Source organism: Sabethes cyaneus, chromosome 2 (genome assembly GCF_943734655.1).
Source record: "Sabethes cyaneus chromosome 2, idSabCyanKW18_F2, whole genome shotgun sequence".
Classification (NCBI taxonomy): domain Eukaryota; kingdom Metazoa; phylum Arthropoda; class Insecta; order Diptera; family Culicidae; genus Sabethes; species Sabethes cyaneus.
Window position 1 is genome coordinate 233311969 of NC_071354.1, and position 17691 is coordinate 233329659.

At 41.3% G+C, this 17691-nt stretch overlaps 1 protein-coding gene across 1 annotated transcript in view; it reads right to left on the reverse strand.

Moving 5' to 3' along the window:
• Positions 1 to 17691, reverse strand: part of LOC128738695 (sodium-coupled monocarboxylate transporter 1) — a 182710-nt gene that overhangs the window by 21400 nt on the left and 143619 nt on the right. Inside the window, exon 10 of the mRNA XM_053834018.1 lies at positions 592 to 923. Within this exon, the coding sequence (XP_053689993.1) occupies positions 592 to 923 (332 nt within the window). The remainder of the gene's footprint in view (positions 1 to 591; positions 924 to 17691) is intronic.

Genomic DNA, 17691 nt, shown 5'->3' on the forward strand with positions numbered 1-17691 from the left:
GAGCAACATGAATCGTTTGCCATTGCGTTGTTGGTTTGATTAGGCACCTTTTATCAAGTGAGTTATCTCCTTCCATTCAAAAGCACGGCTGTCTCTCTCTCTTTCGCTCTCTCAGCCACAAGCACACAAACCCGATACTCAATGCTAACAGATTTACGGCATAATGCTAAATATTATTCATATTGAAATTTACTTCACTCACGCACTCACTACACAGATGCATTAACCATCGGGCCGGTTCTTGTTTGCTCGTAAAATAACAATCAAATAAACTGCAGGAATATGGCTCAATAAATTTCCCTTCCATTAGGAGATTAGTTCCATGGCCTGAATCTGACTGACTTGCCAACAGCAGACAGAGCGACCGGCCTGGCCTGACTACCTTGTATAGCAGCGACCATCGAAACTGACCGGCAGCAGCAGCAGCAGCGACCTCGGTGCTCATTTTCCCAAATTCCGGAAAAGCCAATAACTTCCGCTTTCCATTAATCACCCCGGGAAGTTCGCATGAAGCGCTCCGAACTGCTACAACAACACTCCCGACCGAAATGCTCAGGTTCATCGCATTCTATGTATCGTATAGGTACCTACCGGGACGTTATTTCCATGGAAGCGGCAGCGGGAAACACTCCATCACGGGCCGTTGATGCGGCGGTTGACAGGACGGCAGAGGCCGGTTCCAGCGATACCAGTGCCAAACTAACCGGTTGGTCACCGTCGGAAGCCAGCCCTGATGACGACGCCGACGACGACGACGGCAACCAAACGGACGACACCGACGACTGCAGTGACGACAATGGCTCGGTGCAATTGCAGGTGTCAATCGACGTCGGCAGCGGGGTCACCGGTTCTCCGGTGATTTGTGCCATAACTCCAATGTAGATGACAAATGCCAACGACAGCAGTCCGCCGTACAGTGCACCCTGGACGCGTATAAATGAGAAGTGGAAAAATATTAGTTTCCATGATGTATGAGCCTGCGGGAAAACTAGAGTTTGAGAAACGATCCGATGTGTGGGGAAAAATTGCTGGCGTTTTTTTTTTTGGATGTGTGTGTGTGTGAATTTGATGGTGCGAAAATTTCCACCCGAACTTTATTGACACGTTAGTGTGAACTCGCTTGTTCGATAGAAACTTGATTGCTCTGTAAAGAAGAAATTGCTTTTTAACTCGCTTAGATAGAACATAATTCTGTTTAAAAATTATCAGTCAAAATAGGTAAAAGTTCAAAACTCAATTTTTTTTATTATACTTATAATACAGTACTTTCGGCTTGGTACTGGAAACTTTCGAATTGAAGAGAGCTAACTTAAATTTTTTTGACGTAGGACTACGTCTTTGTTTACTATACTGGGACTGGGTAGCACTTTGTGAAAACGAAAATAGAAGTGTAACGTTTGAATGAAAGATTTCAAATGCTAATAACTACTAAACTACTGAACGCAACTGAACAATTTATATGTCGTTGGATAGATAAAATGACCAGCAATTTTATGGAGGAGTAGGAAACCAATATTAAGGAGGGCGTAAAGGGGGGCTCCTATACAAATGAAACACAAATTTCCTCAAAATTCGAGAACTAATCATGCAAATGGAACCAAATTTGCCATGTAGGGGTTGTAGAAGGCAGGAATTTTTTCTATGATGTACTGAGACCCCTTCTCCTTTTAAGAATGGGGAGTTCCCATACAAATGAAATAGAAATTTCCTCAAATAATATATAAATTTCCTCATAACTCCAGAACTAATCAAGCAAAAAGTACCAAATTTGGCATGTGTGGGTTTGTGAGGCAAGAATTTATTGTATGATGGTTTGAGAACCCTCACCCCTGTGGTAGCAGGATAAGGACTCTCATACAAATAAAACAGAAATTTTTGCGTATGTGCCATATTTTGTGCTATGTAACAGCTGTAAACTGTGAAAGTAATCTAGTAGAACCTTCTCGGAGCAAGAGACAATGAATCGATGTCGCTAAGTAACGTGCCTGTTGCCGTTCATGTCGAAAGACAAGGACATTCGAATGACACGTCATATTTGCGATGAACGTGCTTTGGCTTTAATGTTATTTGTAACCAATGGCCCTTTTAAAAGCCACAAGCGAGTTAAAGTAAGATGATTGAAACATGTCAAGCTACGCATAATCATATTTAATACAATAATCTGTGGGCTGGTCATTCATTACTATTTCACCCTTTATGATGCAAACAAGTGATTTTTAAAAGAAATTTTTAAAAAAAATTGAAAAAAAATTTCCCTTTCTCCTTCACGTATTTTCAAAGCCAATATTACATTCAATGAAGAATTGGATCGCTCTTCGCTGATCGCTGGAAATTCGCTCTTCTCTTTTAAACATTCACTTAAACAATGATTCTTATAAACAAACATATGCCAAAAATGAAGTTTACATTAGTCTTTGATCTAATGATCTGATATAGTCCTACGTCACCCTTTCGTACAACCTTTAGGGCTGTATACCTAGTAGTTTTTTGTAAAAATAGATCCCGTCTTAAATCAAAACTTCATTCCAATTAAAAGTCCAACATCAATTATAATTTCAAGTTTAACTTCAATTCTAATTTCAAGTTTAATTTGTGGTCAAATTTCATGTCAGATATCAGGAAACAGTTCAAATTAAATTTTGACTTCCACTGCATGTCTAACAGTTTGCCAATTTCAAGCCCAATTTTGATCACAATTTTAAATTTAATGTTAAATCCACCTTTATTCGGGCATTGTTTTTTGGAATTTTGTTTGGCCGTTTTCTTTGACTTTTCACCTATTTGCCTCTTTGCCTTTTTGACATTCTGACCTAGATTTTCTGGCATTCTTCTATCTAGCCTTTCTTCTGAGCTTCTTCCTGGCTTGTTTTCGAGCCTGTTTTGATCTTTTCTCTGGGCCTTTAGACAATTTATATAGTCTTCCTATGGTTATTATAGCCTTCGTTTTACCAGGCACTTTTTTAGATAATTTTTACAGGCGTTTTCTCCAGGACTGTGTTTTAGAGTTTTAAGATATTTTTTGCTTTTTCTGGGGTTTTTAGTCATTTCGCTGAGTTTTACAAATCTCGGGCTTAACCAATTTTCGGACTTCCATTTCGACTCTTCTTCTCTTTTTGTCATCTTTCTGCCCTTGTTTCTGACCTTGCTTCTTGTATTCTTTCTAACCTAGTTTCTATCTTTTTACCGGGCCTTCTTTCTGACATCATTTCTGATTTCTACCTCTTTCTCCGCCTTTGTGCCTTTCTGTTATTCGGTCTCTTTGCTTTCCGTCTCAATGTCTTCCTCTCCCAAACCCTTTCTGTTCCATTTGCTTTCTGTTAATGGCTTTCTCTACCAATGGCTTTCTGTCGCATTACCTTTCTATCCCAATGTCTTTCTGTTCTAGTGTGTATCTGTCCCAAAATTTGTTTTGTCACAATGACTTTCTGTCCCAGAGCCCTTCTGTCCCAGTGCCTTTCTATCCCAGTGTCTATCTGTACCAGTGTCTCCCTGCTCTAAAGCCTTTCTGTCCCAATGGCTTTCTGTCCCAATGCATCTCAATCCAAAAGATTTTCTTTAGCAATATCTTCCTAACCTAAAGCGATTCTTTCAAATGTCTCCGTCTCAAAAACTTTCTATCTCAAAGCCTTTCCCCAATATCCCAATGACTGTCTTTCCCGATGGTTTTCCATCTTAAAGCCTTCTGTTGCAGTGTCTTTCTGTCCCAGCGTCTATTTGTCCCAAAACCTTCCTATCCCAATGTTTTTCTGTCCCAGTGTATATCTGATCCAATGTCTGTCTGTCCCAATGTCTTCCTGTCCCAAATCTGTTCTGTTCCATTGTCTATCTGTCCCAATATTGTCCTGTCCCGAAGCCTTCCTGTACCAGTGTCAGTCTATCTCAATGTCTTTCTGTCCCAAAGTCTTTCTGGCCCAGTGTCTGTTTGTCCCAATGCACACTGGTCCAAAAGGGCGAAAACCGGAACTTTTTTCCTAGCGTCTTTTGCTTTCATTTTTTCATTTATGGTATTCAGCAGTTTTGTTCGTATGAATATCCTCCTTAATCTAAATTTGTCAAAAGTTCGTCATTGCTTACATTAATGAAAATAAAAAAAATAACTTTTTTGTGTTAGGAAATATAGACAAAGTTTTTTCAGCAAAGTTGTAAATATTGTAAAAACAAGCAACTTTGCTGAAGAAATAAAATTTCTATATTTATCGAGTGCTGAACCAAAGGGCGTATTCTTTAAAACTTCTTTAAAAGTTGGTTTTCCATACTTAGCTTTTGTTAGTTACATTTTACAAGAATACAATGTTCTAGGCAATTATGGAAGCTCTCAAAATACACGTTTTTGCAGAAGACCACAAATCTCTTTAACCTTTACTTGCTGAGTTATCGCATATTTAAGCTTTAAGTTTCCATAGCTTCACGAGTCCATGGGGTAAAATAGGGCAAGCGGATTTATGAATTCAGCACTTCGTCTTAAAGCTTAAGTCGAGTACTATAAACTTGTACGAAGTCTGCTTGTCCCCAACCACTCAAATGAGAGTACGGCAAGCATACGTTTTCTGTGTTTCGCGTTCGATAAAGGCTCGATACACGTCCATTTTTTTTGTGTTAGTAGATAGACACATGGTTACTTCGGCAAAGTTATGGAAAATAAAAAGGTACACAACTTTGCTAAAGAAACGATATTTCTATTCCTATCGAGTGCAGAGTTATAGAGCATTTTCTTTGGAAATTCTTTCAAAATTAGTTTTTCATACTTAGCTTATGTTGGTTGCTTTTTTCAGAAATATATGGTTCTAGGCGATTATTGAAGGACTAAAAATACAGGTTTTTGCAGAAGATTGCAAATCTCTAGACCTTTCCTTATAAAGTGATCGCTTTTGGTTCGTGAAATTAAGGAAAAATAAAGCTTAAATAAGCGATAACTTTGTAAGGAAAGGTCCTAGAGATTTGCAATTTTCTGCAAAAACCTGTATTTTTAGTCCTTCAATAATCGCCTAGAACAGCGGTTCCCAACCTTTTTTCGGTTCGCGTACCCCCTGACGGATTTCCCTATACTGTTCTGCAGCGAACTAAAGTTTTGGCGAACCCCTGGGGGTTCGCGAACCCCCATTTGGGAACCGCTGGTCTAGAACCATATATTTCTGTAAAATGCAACCAACATAAGCTAAGTGTGAAAAACTAATTTTGAAAGAATTTCCAAACAAAATGCTCTATAGCTCTGCACTCGATAGGAATAGAAATATCATTTCTTTAGCAAAGTTGTTTACCTTTTTATTTTCCATAACTTTGCCGAAGAAACCATGTGTCTATCTACTACTACAAAAAAATGTACGTGTATCGAGCAAAAACGTGTATTTTGAGTTCTTCAATAATCACCTAGAGCCTCGACTTGTATTCTTGTAAAATGTAACTAACAAAAGCTAAGTATGAAAAACCAATTTTTAAAAAGTTTTAAAGAATATGGCCTACAGTTCAGCACTCGATAAAGATAGAAATTTTATTTCTTCAGTAAAGTTGCTTGTTTTTACAATATTTACAACTTTGTCGAAGAAACTATGTCTATGTTTCCTAACACAAAAAAGTAATTTTTTTATTTTCATTATAGTAGGCGATGACTAATTTTTAACAGTTTTAGATTAAGGGGGATATTCATACGAACAAAAGTGCTGAAGACCATAAATCTTCTATACCTATAAAGAAGGATTTCTGTCTGTCTGTCTGTCTGTCTGTCTGTCTGTCTGTCTGTCTGTCTGTCTGTCTGTCTGTCTGTCTGTCTGTCTGTCTGTCTGTCTGTCTGTCTGTCTGTCTGTCTGTCTGTCTGTCTGTCTGTCTGTCTGTCTGTCTGTCTGTCTGTCTGTCTGTCTGTCTGTCTGTCTGTCTGTCTGTCTGTCTGTCTGTCTGTCTGTCTGTCTGTCTGTCTGTCTGTCTGTCTGTCTGTCTGTCTGTCTGTCTGTCTGTCTGTCTGTCTGTCTGTCTGTCTGTCTGTCTGTCTGTCTGTCTGTCTGTCTGTCTGTCTGTCTGTCTGTCTGTCTGTCTGTCTGTCTGTCTGTCTGTCTGTCTGTCTGTCTGTCTGTCTGTCTGTCTGTCTGTCTGTCTGTCTGTCTGTCTGTCTGTCTGTCTGTCTGTCTGTCTGTCTGTCTGTCTGTCTGTCTGTCTGTCTGTCTGTCTGTCTGTCTGTCTGTCTGTCTGTCTGTCTGTCTGTCTGTCTGTCTGTCTGTCTGTCTGTCTGTCTGTCTGTCTGTCTGTCTGTCTGTCTGTCTGTCTGTCTGTCTGTCTGTCTGTCTGTCTGTCTGTCTGTCTGTCTGTCTGTCTGTCTGTCTGTCTGTCTGTCTGTCTGTCTGTCTGTCTGTCTGTCTGTCTGTCTGTCTGTCTGTCTGTCTGTCTGTCTGTCTGTCTGTCTGTCTGTCTGTCTGTCTGTCTGTCTGTCTGTCTGTCTGTCTGTCTGTCTGTCTGTCTGTCTGTCTGTCTGTCTGTCTGTCTGTCTGTCTGTCTGTCTGTCTGTCTGTCTGTCTGTCTGTCTGTCTGTCTGTCTGTCTGTCTGTCTGTCTGTCTGTCTGTCTGTCTGTCTGTCTGTCTGTCTGTCTGTCTGTCTGTCTGTCTGTCTGTCTGTCTGTCTGTCTGTCTGTCTGTCTGTCTGTCTGTCTGTCTGTCTGTCTGTCTGTCTGTCTGTCTGTCTGTCTGTCTGTCTGTCTGTCTGTCTGTCTGTCTGTCTGTCTGTCTGTCTGTCTGTCTGTCTGTCTGTCTGTCTGTCTGTCTGTCTGTCTGTCTGTCTGTCTGTCTGTCTGTCTGTCTGTCTGTCTGTCTGTCTGTCTGTCTGTCTGTCTGTCTGTCTGTCTGTCTGTCTGTCTGTCTGTCTGTCTGTCTGTCTGTCTGTCTGTCTGTCTGTCTGTCTGTCTGTCTGTCTGTCTGTCTGTCTGTCTGTCTGTCTGTCTGTCTGTCTGTCTGTCTGTCTGTCTGTCTGTCTGTCTGTCTGTCTGTCTGTCTGTCTGTCTGTCTGTCTGTCTGTCTGTCTGTCTGTCTGTCTGTCTGTCTGTCTGTCTGTCTGTCTGTCTGTCTGTCTGTCTGTCTGTCTGTCTGTCTGTCTGTCTGTCTGTCTGTCTGTCTGTCTGTCTGTCTGTCTGTCTGTCTGTCTGTCTGTCTGTCTGTCTGTCTGTCTGTCTGTCTGTCTGTCTGTCTGTCTGTCTGTCTGTCTGTCTGTCTGTCTGTCTGTCTGTCTGTCTGTCTGTCTGTCTGTCTGTCTGTCTGTCTGTCTGTCTGTCTGTCTGTCTGTCTGTCTGTCTGTCTGTCTGTCTGTCTGTCTGTCTGTCTGTCTGTCTGTCTGTCTGTCTGTCTGTCTGTCTGTCTGTCTGTCTGTCTGTCTGTCTGTCTGTCTGTCTGTCTGTCTGTCTGTCTGTCTGTCTGTCTGTCTGTCTGTCTGTCTGTCTGTCTGTCTGTCTGTCTGTCTGTCTGTCTGTCTGTCTGTCTGTCTGTCTGTCTGTCTGTCTGTCTGTCTGTCTGTCTGTCTGTCTGTCTGTCTGTCTGTCTGTCTGTCTGTCTGTCTGTCTGTCTGTCTGTCTGTCTGTCTGTCTGTCTGTCTGTCTGTCTGTCTGTCTGTCTGTCTGTCTGTCTGTCTGTCTGTCTGTCTGTCTGTCTGTCTGTCTGTCTGTCTGTCTGTCTGTCTGTCTGTCTGTCTGTCTGTCTGTCTGTCTGTCTGTCTGTCTGTCTGTCTGTCTGTCTGTCTGTCTGTCTGTCTGTCTGTCTGTCTGTCTGTCTGTCTGTCTGTCTGTCTGTCTGTCTGTCTGTCTGTCTGTCTGTCTGTCTGTCTGTCTGTCTGTCTGTCTGTCTGTCTGTCTGTCTGTCTGTCTGTCTGTCTGTCTGTCTGTCTGTCTGTCTGTCTGTCTGTCTGTCTGTCTGTCTGTCTGTCTGTCTGTCTGTCTGTCTGTCTGTCTGTCTGTCTGTCTGTCTGTCTGTCTGTCTGTCTGTCTGTCTGTCTGTCTGTCTGTCTGTCTGTCTGTCTGTCTGTCTGTCTGTCTGTCTGTCTGTCTGTCTGTCTGTCTGTCTGTCTGTCTGTCTGTCTGTCTGTCTGTCTGTCTGTCTGTCTGTCTGTCTGTCTGTCTGTCTGTCTGTCTGTCTGTCTGTCTGTCTGTCTGTCTGTCTGTCTGTCTGTCTGTCTGTCTGTCTGTCTGTCTGTCTGTCTGTCTGTCTGTCTGTCTGTCTGTCTGTCTGTCTGTCTGTCTGTCTGTCTGTCTGTCTGTCTGTCTGTCTGTCTGTCTGTCTGTCTGTCTGTCTGTCTGTCTGTCTGTCTGTCTGTCTGTCTGTCTGTCTGTCTGTCTGTCTGTCTGTCTGTCTGTCTGTCTGTCTGTCTGTCTGTCTGTCTGTCTGTCTGTCTGTCTGTCTGTCTGTCTGTCTGTCTGTCTGTCTGTCTGTCTGTCTGTCTGTCTGTCTGTCTGTCTGTCTGTCTGTCTGTCTGTCTGTCTGTCTGTCTGTCTGTCTGTCTGTCTGTCTGTCTGTCTGTCTGTCTGTCTGTCTGTCTGTCTGTCTGTCTGTCTGTCTGTCTGTCTGTCTGTCTGTCTGTCTGTCTGTCTGTCTGTCTGTCTGTCTGTCTGTCTGTCTGTCTGTCTGTCCCTCCCCACTTTAAGAGGGGGGGCTCCTATACAAACTAAATACAAATTTCCTCATAACTCGAGAACTAATCAAGCAAATGGAACCAAATTTGGCACGTGGATGTTTTTGGAGACAAAATTTTTTTCTATGATGAATTGGGACCCCTCTCCATTTTAGGAAGGGGGGCTCCTATACAAACGAAATACAAATTTCCTCATAACTCGAGAATTAATCAAGCAAATGGAATCAAATTTGACACGTGGGTGTTTTTGGAGACAAAAATTTTTTCTATGATGAACTGGGACCCCTCCTCACTTTAGGAGGGGGGGGCTCCTATACAAATGAAATACAAAGTTCCTCATAACTCGAGAACTAATCAAGCAAATGGAACCAAATTTGGCATGTAGAGGTTTCTGGAGGCAAAAATATTTTCTATGGTGAATTAGGACACCTCCCAGCTTGAAAAGGGGGTGCTTCTACACAAATGAAATACAAATTTCCTCATAATTCGAGAACTAATCAAGCAAATGGAACCATATTTGGCATGTGGTGTTTTTGGAGGCAAGAATATTTTCTATGGTATATTTTCTATGGTATATTTTCTATGGATTTCCCCACTTTAAGAGGGGGGGGGGGGGGCTCCCATACAAATGAAAAACAAATTTCTGTCTGTCTGTCTGTCTGTCTGTCTGTCTGTCTGTCTGTCTGTCTGTCTGTCTGTCTGTCTGTCTGTCTGTCTGTCTGTCTGTCTGTCTGTCTGTCTGTCTGTCTGTCTGTCTGTCTGTCTGTCTGTCTGTCTGTCTGTCTGTCTGTCTGTCTGTCTGTCTGTCTGTCTGTCTGTCTGTCTGTCTGTCTGTCTGTCTGTCTGTCTGTCTGTCTGTCTGTCTGTCTGTCTGTCTGTCTGTCTGTCTGTCTGTCTGTCTGTCTGTCTGTCTGTCTGTCTGTCTGTCTGTCTGTCTGTCTGTCTGTCTGTCTGTCTGTCTGTCTGTCTGTCTGTCTGTCTGTCTGTCTGTCTGTCTGTCTGTCTGTCTGTCTGTCTGTCTGTCTGTCTGTCTGTCTGTCTGTCTGTCTGTCTGTCTGTCTGTCTGTCTGTCTGTCTGTCTGTCTGTCTGTCTGTCTGTCTGTCTGTCTGTCTGTCTGTCTGTCTGTCTGTCTGTCTGTCTGTCTGTCTGTCTGTCTGTCTGTCTGTCTGTCTGTCTGTCTGTCTGTCTGTCTGTCTGTCTGTCTGTCTGTCTGTCTGTCTGTCTGTCTGTCTGTCTGTCTGTCTGTCTGTCTGTCTGTCTGTCTGTCTGTCTGTCTGTCTGTCTGTCTGTCTGTCTGTCTGTCTGTCTGTCTGTCTGTCTGTCTGTCTGTCTGTCTGTCTGTCTGTCTGTCTGTCTGTCTGTCTGTCTGTCTGTCTGTCTGTCTGTCTGTCTGTCTGTCTGTCTGTCTGTCTGTCTGTCTGTCTGTCTGTCTGTCTGTCTGTCTGTCTGTCTGTCTGTCTGTCTGTCTGTCTGTCTGTCTGTCTGTCTGTCTGTCTGTCTGTCTGTCTGTCTGTCTGTCTGTCTGTCTGTCTGTCTGTCTGTCTGTCTGTCTGTCTGTCTGTCTGTCTGTCTGTCTGTCTGTCTGTCTGTCTGTCTGTCTGTCTGTCTGTCTGTCTGTCTGTCTGTCTGTCTGTCTGTCTGTCTGTCTGTCTGTCTGTCTGTCTGTCTGTCTGTCTGTCTGTCTGTCTGTCTGTCTGTCTGTCTGTCTGTCTGTCTGTCTGTCTGTCTGTCTGTCTGTCTGTCTGTCTGTCTGTCTGTCTGTCTGTCTGTCTGTCTGTCTGTCTGTCTGTCTGTCTGTCTGTCTGTCTGTCTGTCTGTCTGTCTGTCTGTCTGTCTGTCTGTCTGTCTGTCTGTCTGTCTGTCTGTCTGTCTGTCTGTCTGTCTGTCTGTCTGTCTGTCTGTCTGTCTGTCTGTCTGTCTGTCTGTCTGTCTGTCTGTCTGTCTGTCTGTCTGTCTGTCTGTCTGTCTGTCTGTCTGTCTGTCTGTCTGTCTGTCTGTCTGTCTGTCTGTCTGTCTGTCTGTCTGTCTGTCTGTCTGTCTGTCTGTCTGTCTGTCTGTCTGTCTGTCTGTCTGTCTGTCTGTCTGTCTGTCTGTCTGTCTGTCTGTCTGTCTGTCTGTCTGTCTGTCTGTCTGTCTGTCTGTCTGTCCGTATGTTCCTTATAGAATCGAAAACTACTGAACCAATCGGCATGAAAATATGCATGTAGAGGTTTTTTGGGGCCAGGAAAGGTTTTAGTGATGGTTAGAAACCCCTCCCCCCACTAAGAGGGGGGGCTCCCATACAAATGAAACAAAAATTTCTGCATAACTCGACCGAGAACTAATCAAGCAAATGGAACAAAGTTTGGCATGTGAAGGTTTTCGAGGGCAAGAATATTTTCTATGGTGAATAAGGACCCCTCCCCACTTTAAGAGGGGGGGCTCCTATACAAACTAAATACAAATTTCCTCATAACTCGAGAACTAATCAAGCAAATGGAACCAAATTTGGCACGTGGATGTTTTTGGAGACAAAATTTTTTTTCTATGATGAATTGGGACCCCTCTCCATTTTAGGAAGGGGGGCTCCTATACAAATGAAATGCAAATTTCCTCATAACTCGAGAATTAATCAAGCAAATGGAACCAAATTTGGCATGTGAAAGTTTTCTAGGGCATGAATATTTTCTAGGGTGAATTAGAACCCCTTCCCACTTTAAGAGGGGGGGCTCCTATACAAACGAAATACAAATTTCCTCATAACTCGAGAATTAATCAAGCAAATGGAATCAAATTTGACACGTGGGTGTTTTTGGAGACAAAAATTTTTTCTATGATGAACTGGGACCCCTCCTCACTTTAGGAGGGGGGGGCTCCTATACAAATGAAATACAAAGTTCCTCATAACTCGAGAACTAATCAAGCAAATGGAACCAAATTTGGCATGTAGAGGTTTCTGGAGGCAAAAATATTTTCTATGGTGAATTAGGACACCTCCCAGCTTGAAAAGGGGGTGCTTCTACACAAATGAAATACAAATTTCCTCATAATTCGAGAACTAATCAAGCAAATGGAACCATATTTGGCATGTGGTGTTTTTGGAGGCAACCATTTTTTCTATGATGAATTAGAACCCCTTACCTTTTTAAGAGGGGGGGCTCTCATACAAACGAAATACAAATTTCCTCATAACTCTAGAACTAATCAAGCAAATGGAACCAAATTTATCATGTGGGTGTTTTTGTAGGCAAGAATATTTTCTATGGTATATTTTCTATGGTATATTTTCTATGGATTTCCCCACTTTAAGAGGGGGGGGGGGGCTCCTATACAAATGAAAAACAAATTTCCTCATAACTCGAGAACTAATCAAGCAAATGGAACCAAATTTGACATGTAATTGGTTTTGGACGCAAGATTTTTTTCTATGGTGAATTGAGACCCCTTTCTTCTTTAGAAAGCGAGTTATAGCCCATCTCCCCTTTAAGAGGGTGGGCTTCCATACAAATGAAATGCAAATTTCCTCTTATCTCGAGAACTAATCAATCAAATGGAACCAAATTTGGCATGTGGGAGATTTTGGAGTCTTGAATTTATTTTACGATAGTTAGAGACCTCTCACCCCTATGATAGGGGGATATGGACTCTCATACAAATAAAACAGAAATTTTTGCGAAACTCAAAAACTAATCGAACTCGAGAAATTCGAGACTCTTCCATAAAACATTAGTCAATACAAGACCACAAAAACTATCTATAGTAACACTAGATCATTCAGGACGAGACGGTCGCGAGTGTTGCCGGTGACCCGCCGTCGGAAGCGCCGCCCACTGGGGGGCTTGCAAAACTCGAGATTGTGACAAAGATCATCCGAGATCCATGATTTATGTACAACACAGGTTAATTTGTGGCAATACGAAGTTTGTCGGGTCAGCTAGTTATGAAATAAAAACAAGAGACTAGCAAAAAAGTTCTACTTTTCGTACTTTTGAACTACTGTGCAATGTCATTCTGTCGCAAAGGCGTTCTGTCTCAAATCTTACTGTGCCAATGTCTCTCTATACCAGTGTTTCTCTGTCCCAAAACCTCCCTAACCCAAAGTTTTTCTGTGTCAATATATATCTATTCCAGTGTCTACCTGTCCCAATATTTTTACGTCCCAAATCTGTTCTGCCCAGTGTCTATCTGTCCACAATATCTTTCTGTCTTGAAGCCTTTCTGTCCCAATGTCTGCCCATCTCAATGTCTTCCTGCCCCAAAGTCTTTCTGTCCCAGTGTCTGTTTGTCCCAGTGCCTTTCTACATCAATATCATTCTGTCCCAGTTTCTATCTGTCCCAATGCCTTTCTGTCCCAAAGCTTTTCTGTCCCAATGTCTTTCCACCCCAATAACTTTTTTCTCAAAGCCTTCTGTTCCAATGTTTCTCTAACCCAGTGTCTGTCTGTCTAAAAACCTTGCTATCCTGTTCTAGTGTCTATTTGGCCCAATGTCTTTCTGTCCCAAATCTACTCTGTCTTAATGTCTATTTGTCCAAAATATCTTCCTATCCCACAGCCTTTCTGTCCCAATGTCTGTCTATCTCAATGCCTTCGTTTCCCAAAATCTTCACAATAGTAACAATGGCTTTTTGCCCTAGAGCAGTTATGTTCCAAAGCCTTTCTGTCCTATTGACGTTCTGTCGCAATAGGTTTCTACCCAGATGGGTCTCAATCCCTATATTTTTCTGTTGCAATGTCTTCCTGTCCCAAAACCTTTCTGTCCCAATGTCTTTCCGTCCCAATAACTTTATGTCTCAAAACCTTCTGTTCCAATATCTCTCTGTCGCAATATCTTCCCGTCCCAAATCTGTTCTGTTCCAGTATCTTTCTGCCCCAATATCTTGCTGTCCCGAAGACTTCCTGTCCCAGTGTCTGTTTATCTCAATGTCTTCCTGTCCCAAACTCTTCCTGGCCCAGTGTCTGTTTGTTCCAATGTCATTCTGTCGCAATGGCTTTATGTCTCAAAACCTTCTGTTCCAAAATCTCTCTGTCGCAATATCTTCCTATCCCAAATCTGTTCTGTCCCAGTGTCTATTTGTCCAAAATATCTACCTATCCCCAAGCCTTCCTGTTCCAATGTCTGTCTATCTTAATGCCTTCCTTTCCCTAAAATCTTTCTAGCACATTGGTTTTTTGTCCAAGAGCAGTTCTGTCCCAATGTCTTTATGTTCTAGTTTCTAACTGTCCCAACGCCTTTCTGTCCCAATGTCTTTCCGTCCAAACGACTTTCTGTCCCAAAACGTTCTGTTTCAATCTCTCTGTTCCAATATCTTCTTGTTCTAAATCTGTTCTGTCCCAGTATCTATCTGTTCAAAATATTTTCCTGTTCTGAAGCCATTCTGTCCCAATGTCTGTCTATCTCAATGACTTTTTGACCCATAGTCTTTCTGTCCCAGAGTCTGTCTGTCCCAGTGTCTGTCTGTCCCAGTATCTGTCTGTCCCAGTGTCTGTCTGTACCAATGACATTCTTTTGCAATGGCTTTCTGTTTCAAGGTTCTATGTCCCAGTGTCACTCTGTCCCAAAAACCTTCCTATCCCAATGTTTTTCTGTCTCAGTGTCTATCTGTCCAAAATATCTATATTGGTACATATTGGTGGTACCAAGACTGATATAGCCACACGGATCAGGAAGGCCAGGGGTGCCTTTACAGATCTGCGAAACATTTGGCGCTCAAACTAGATCACTCTACGTACGAAAACCCGAATCTTTAATTCAAACATTAAATCCGTATTGCTGTATGCCTGCGAAACGCGGTACGTCTCAGCGGAGACCACGCAAAAACTGCAGGTATTCATTAACCGGTGCCTGCGATACAGCATTCGTGCCAGGTGGCCTGTTAACTGGCCCAATATCCAATGAGGAACTCCATCGTAGGTGTCATCAACGGCCGATAGCCACAGAAATTCGTGAACGTAGCTGAAAGTGGATCGGACATACCTTGAAGAGGTTTGCAGAGAAGCACTCGACTGGAATCCACAAGGACAGCGTAGAAGAGACAGACCCAGAGGCTCATGGTGACGCAGCCTAGCCAACGACATCCGGGCTGTAGACGAGAACCTCTCCTGCCGTCGGGTAAAAACCATGGCGGGTAACCGTCAGCAGTGGAGATCGCTGATTTTATCCCTTTGTTCTGCCGGACCGGCGAACATGCACACATAAGTAAGTAAGTGTCTATCTGTCTCAATGTGCTCCTATACCAAATCTATTCTGTTCCAGTGTTTATTTGTCCCAATGTTTTCCTGACCCAAATTTGTTCTGTCCTAGTGTCCATCTGTCCTAAATGTCTTCCTGTCCCGAAACCTTTCTGTCACAATGTCTGTCTATCTCATAGTCTTCCTGTCCCAAAGTCTTTCTGTCCTAGTGTCTGTCTATCCCTATGTCGTTCTGTTGCAATGGTTTTCTGTCTCAAAGCCTTCTGTTCCAACGTCTCTCTGTCCCAAAACCATTCTATTCCAGTGTTTTTCTCTCCCAGTGTATATCAGTTTCAGTGTCTATCTGTTCCAATGTCTTCATAATCTAAATCTTTTCAGTCCCAATGTGTATCTGTCCAAAATATCTTTCTGTCACGAAGCCTTTCTGTCCCAATGTCAGTCTATTTCAATGTATTCCTGTCCCAAAATTTTTCTGTCCCAGTGTCTGTCTGCCCCAATGTTATTCTGTCGTAATGGGCTTCTGTTTCAAAGCCTTCTGCTCCAATGTTTCTCTGTCCCAAAACCATCTTATACCAGTGTTTTTCAGTTGCAGTGTATATCTGTTCCAGCGCCTATTTGTCCCAATGTCTTTATGATCCAAATTTGTTCTGTCCCAGTGGCTATCTGTCCAAAATATCTTTCTGTCGCCAATAACTGTCTATCTCAATGTTTTCCTGTTCGAAAGTCTTTCTGTCTTAATATCTGTTTGTCCCAATATCGTTCTGTCCCAAAGTATTTCTGTCCCAGTGCCCATTTACCTCAATGTCATTCTGTCCCAACATATTTTTGAGCCAAAAATGTCTTCCCCAGCAAACATTTTGGTCTGTATAACTTAATTCTAAATGAGATAAACGTCAGCATATAAGGTCTATCAAATCATATATCATGCGCAGAAACGGCATATACATGCAAAAGTGGAGGCGATATACATGATTTAGTTCTTCAGAATAATTGAAATGCCGACAAAACAAACCAGTTTATACGACTGAGCCGATTGACTGGATTGCATTTCGACACAGTTACGATAATATTTCTACTCTACCCTTCGCCTTTCCCCATGTGGTAAATGGCAAGTGTCAAAAATTGCATACAGAGCAGGCTATTTATAGCTAAATATTCGCTCTGCAAGTTAATGAGACAAAAAAGTAAAAGCTTTGCTGAAAGCTTTTTTTCGTAAGCTTCCAGATATTATCGACCTGTCACAATATTTAACTTTTTCGTCTATATCAATTTAAAACAAAGCTGTACTCACCTGGTTTAGAACCAAGAACCACCCGTACCGCAGTATTTGTTCATTACCTTTTAGCTACTGGTACATCAGTACCTCAATGATATTTTTGCACATCTTAAACCGCAGTCATCGTACATGTAAGCAATGAGATCTTATCTGATGCATTGAACATGTAAGTGCGGATTTGATTTATTCTCATCCGACATACGAGTTTGTGTCAATTGTGACTGAATTACAGTGTCGTACATAAGTTTGCATTTGATCGTTAATATCATTAAAATTAAATTAAAATGCAGACTTCATGGAATGATATGCAGTACCTTTGCTAGCATTCCGTGGTACAGATTGTTCTAAATATACATTATATGCATATTCATATTTGATTACATGGAGATAATATTATTAAAGCTCAAGTACAAAAATGTTGTCTGTTATTTCAGAAACTCTTAAAAAGAAATTAAAAGTTATTTAAAATAGAATGCTGAGCATTTAGATGCTATAGGACAGCTCAAAATTGCTTACAACAATAAACATCAAACATTATTTTTTACTGTACCAGTTTAATGCTGAATGTCTTTTTCCAATTCCATTTAACATTTGCATTTCTTCTGAAAAGCCATAAGATGCACTGATATTAAGGCATTTAGATTGGCGGAATGGATTATAATCTTGACTTGCCCAGTTCTGAGAAATGCTCTCCTTGGTAAATTTTAAGATTTCCGTTCGTTCACTTACCTATCAGAGAAATATCTAAAAAAATATGAGTTTCTACTTTTAACATTTTTAATTTTTAAAACGTTACGTTACGTGGTTCTAATACGCCAAAAAAAACAATCAAACTCCTCAAAGAGTGCTTTTTCATAAGATCTTTTATTATCTTGTCAGTATGACTTAATCATTATATGCTTGCTGCTTGATACTTAGGCGGGCTTACTTGAATTATTAACATTTTTGTAATAGTTAATAAGGTAATTGTAAAAGTTTTTCAAACCAGACAATAATTTTTTGAATATTCCGCCACAATAAAAATGAGTTCAATTTTAACAAAAGAAATATAGATATTTAAATTTAAAATAAAAGCGAAGAAACCGTTAATTTTTTTGGTTGACAAATCTGCATTAATTAATCTGATACGTTCATTGAAATCTTTCTATTTTGTTGTTTTTGTTGTAAAGAAATAACAACAAATTTGAACGTGATTGATGCAAATGTTATTTTAATGCACCTAGAATCTCATGATTATCACTGCTTGTATATAAATCTAAAACGATGTCATATCAGACATTTTGCAAAACATAATCCGATGAAAACTGTTACTAACTACGATTACATCTTCATGATAGCCATTGTTGGTAACTAAATCTAAGAAATCGTCATATGCGATATTCGCTAAGCATAACCCGATTATCTTTCGACCTATTTACGATTTTTACTATTAATTCGTATATCAATCATCGTGTGCATTACATACGATGAAATTTACACATTGTGCTTACAACATGTGTACGTTTATACGAGTCCGATGTGATATCTATTTATATAAGATTAAATCTCGACATGAATATACGATATCTGGTTTGCTGGGTCCTCTCTCAATATCTTTCTGCCTCAATGAGAGTTTGTTACTGAATTTGAGTTTTGTTAATTTATATAAA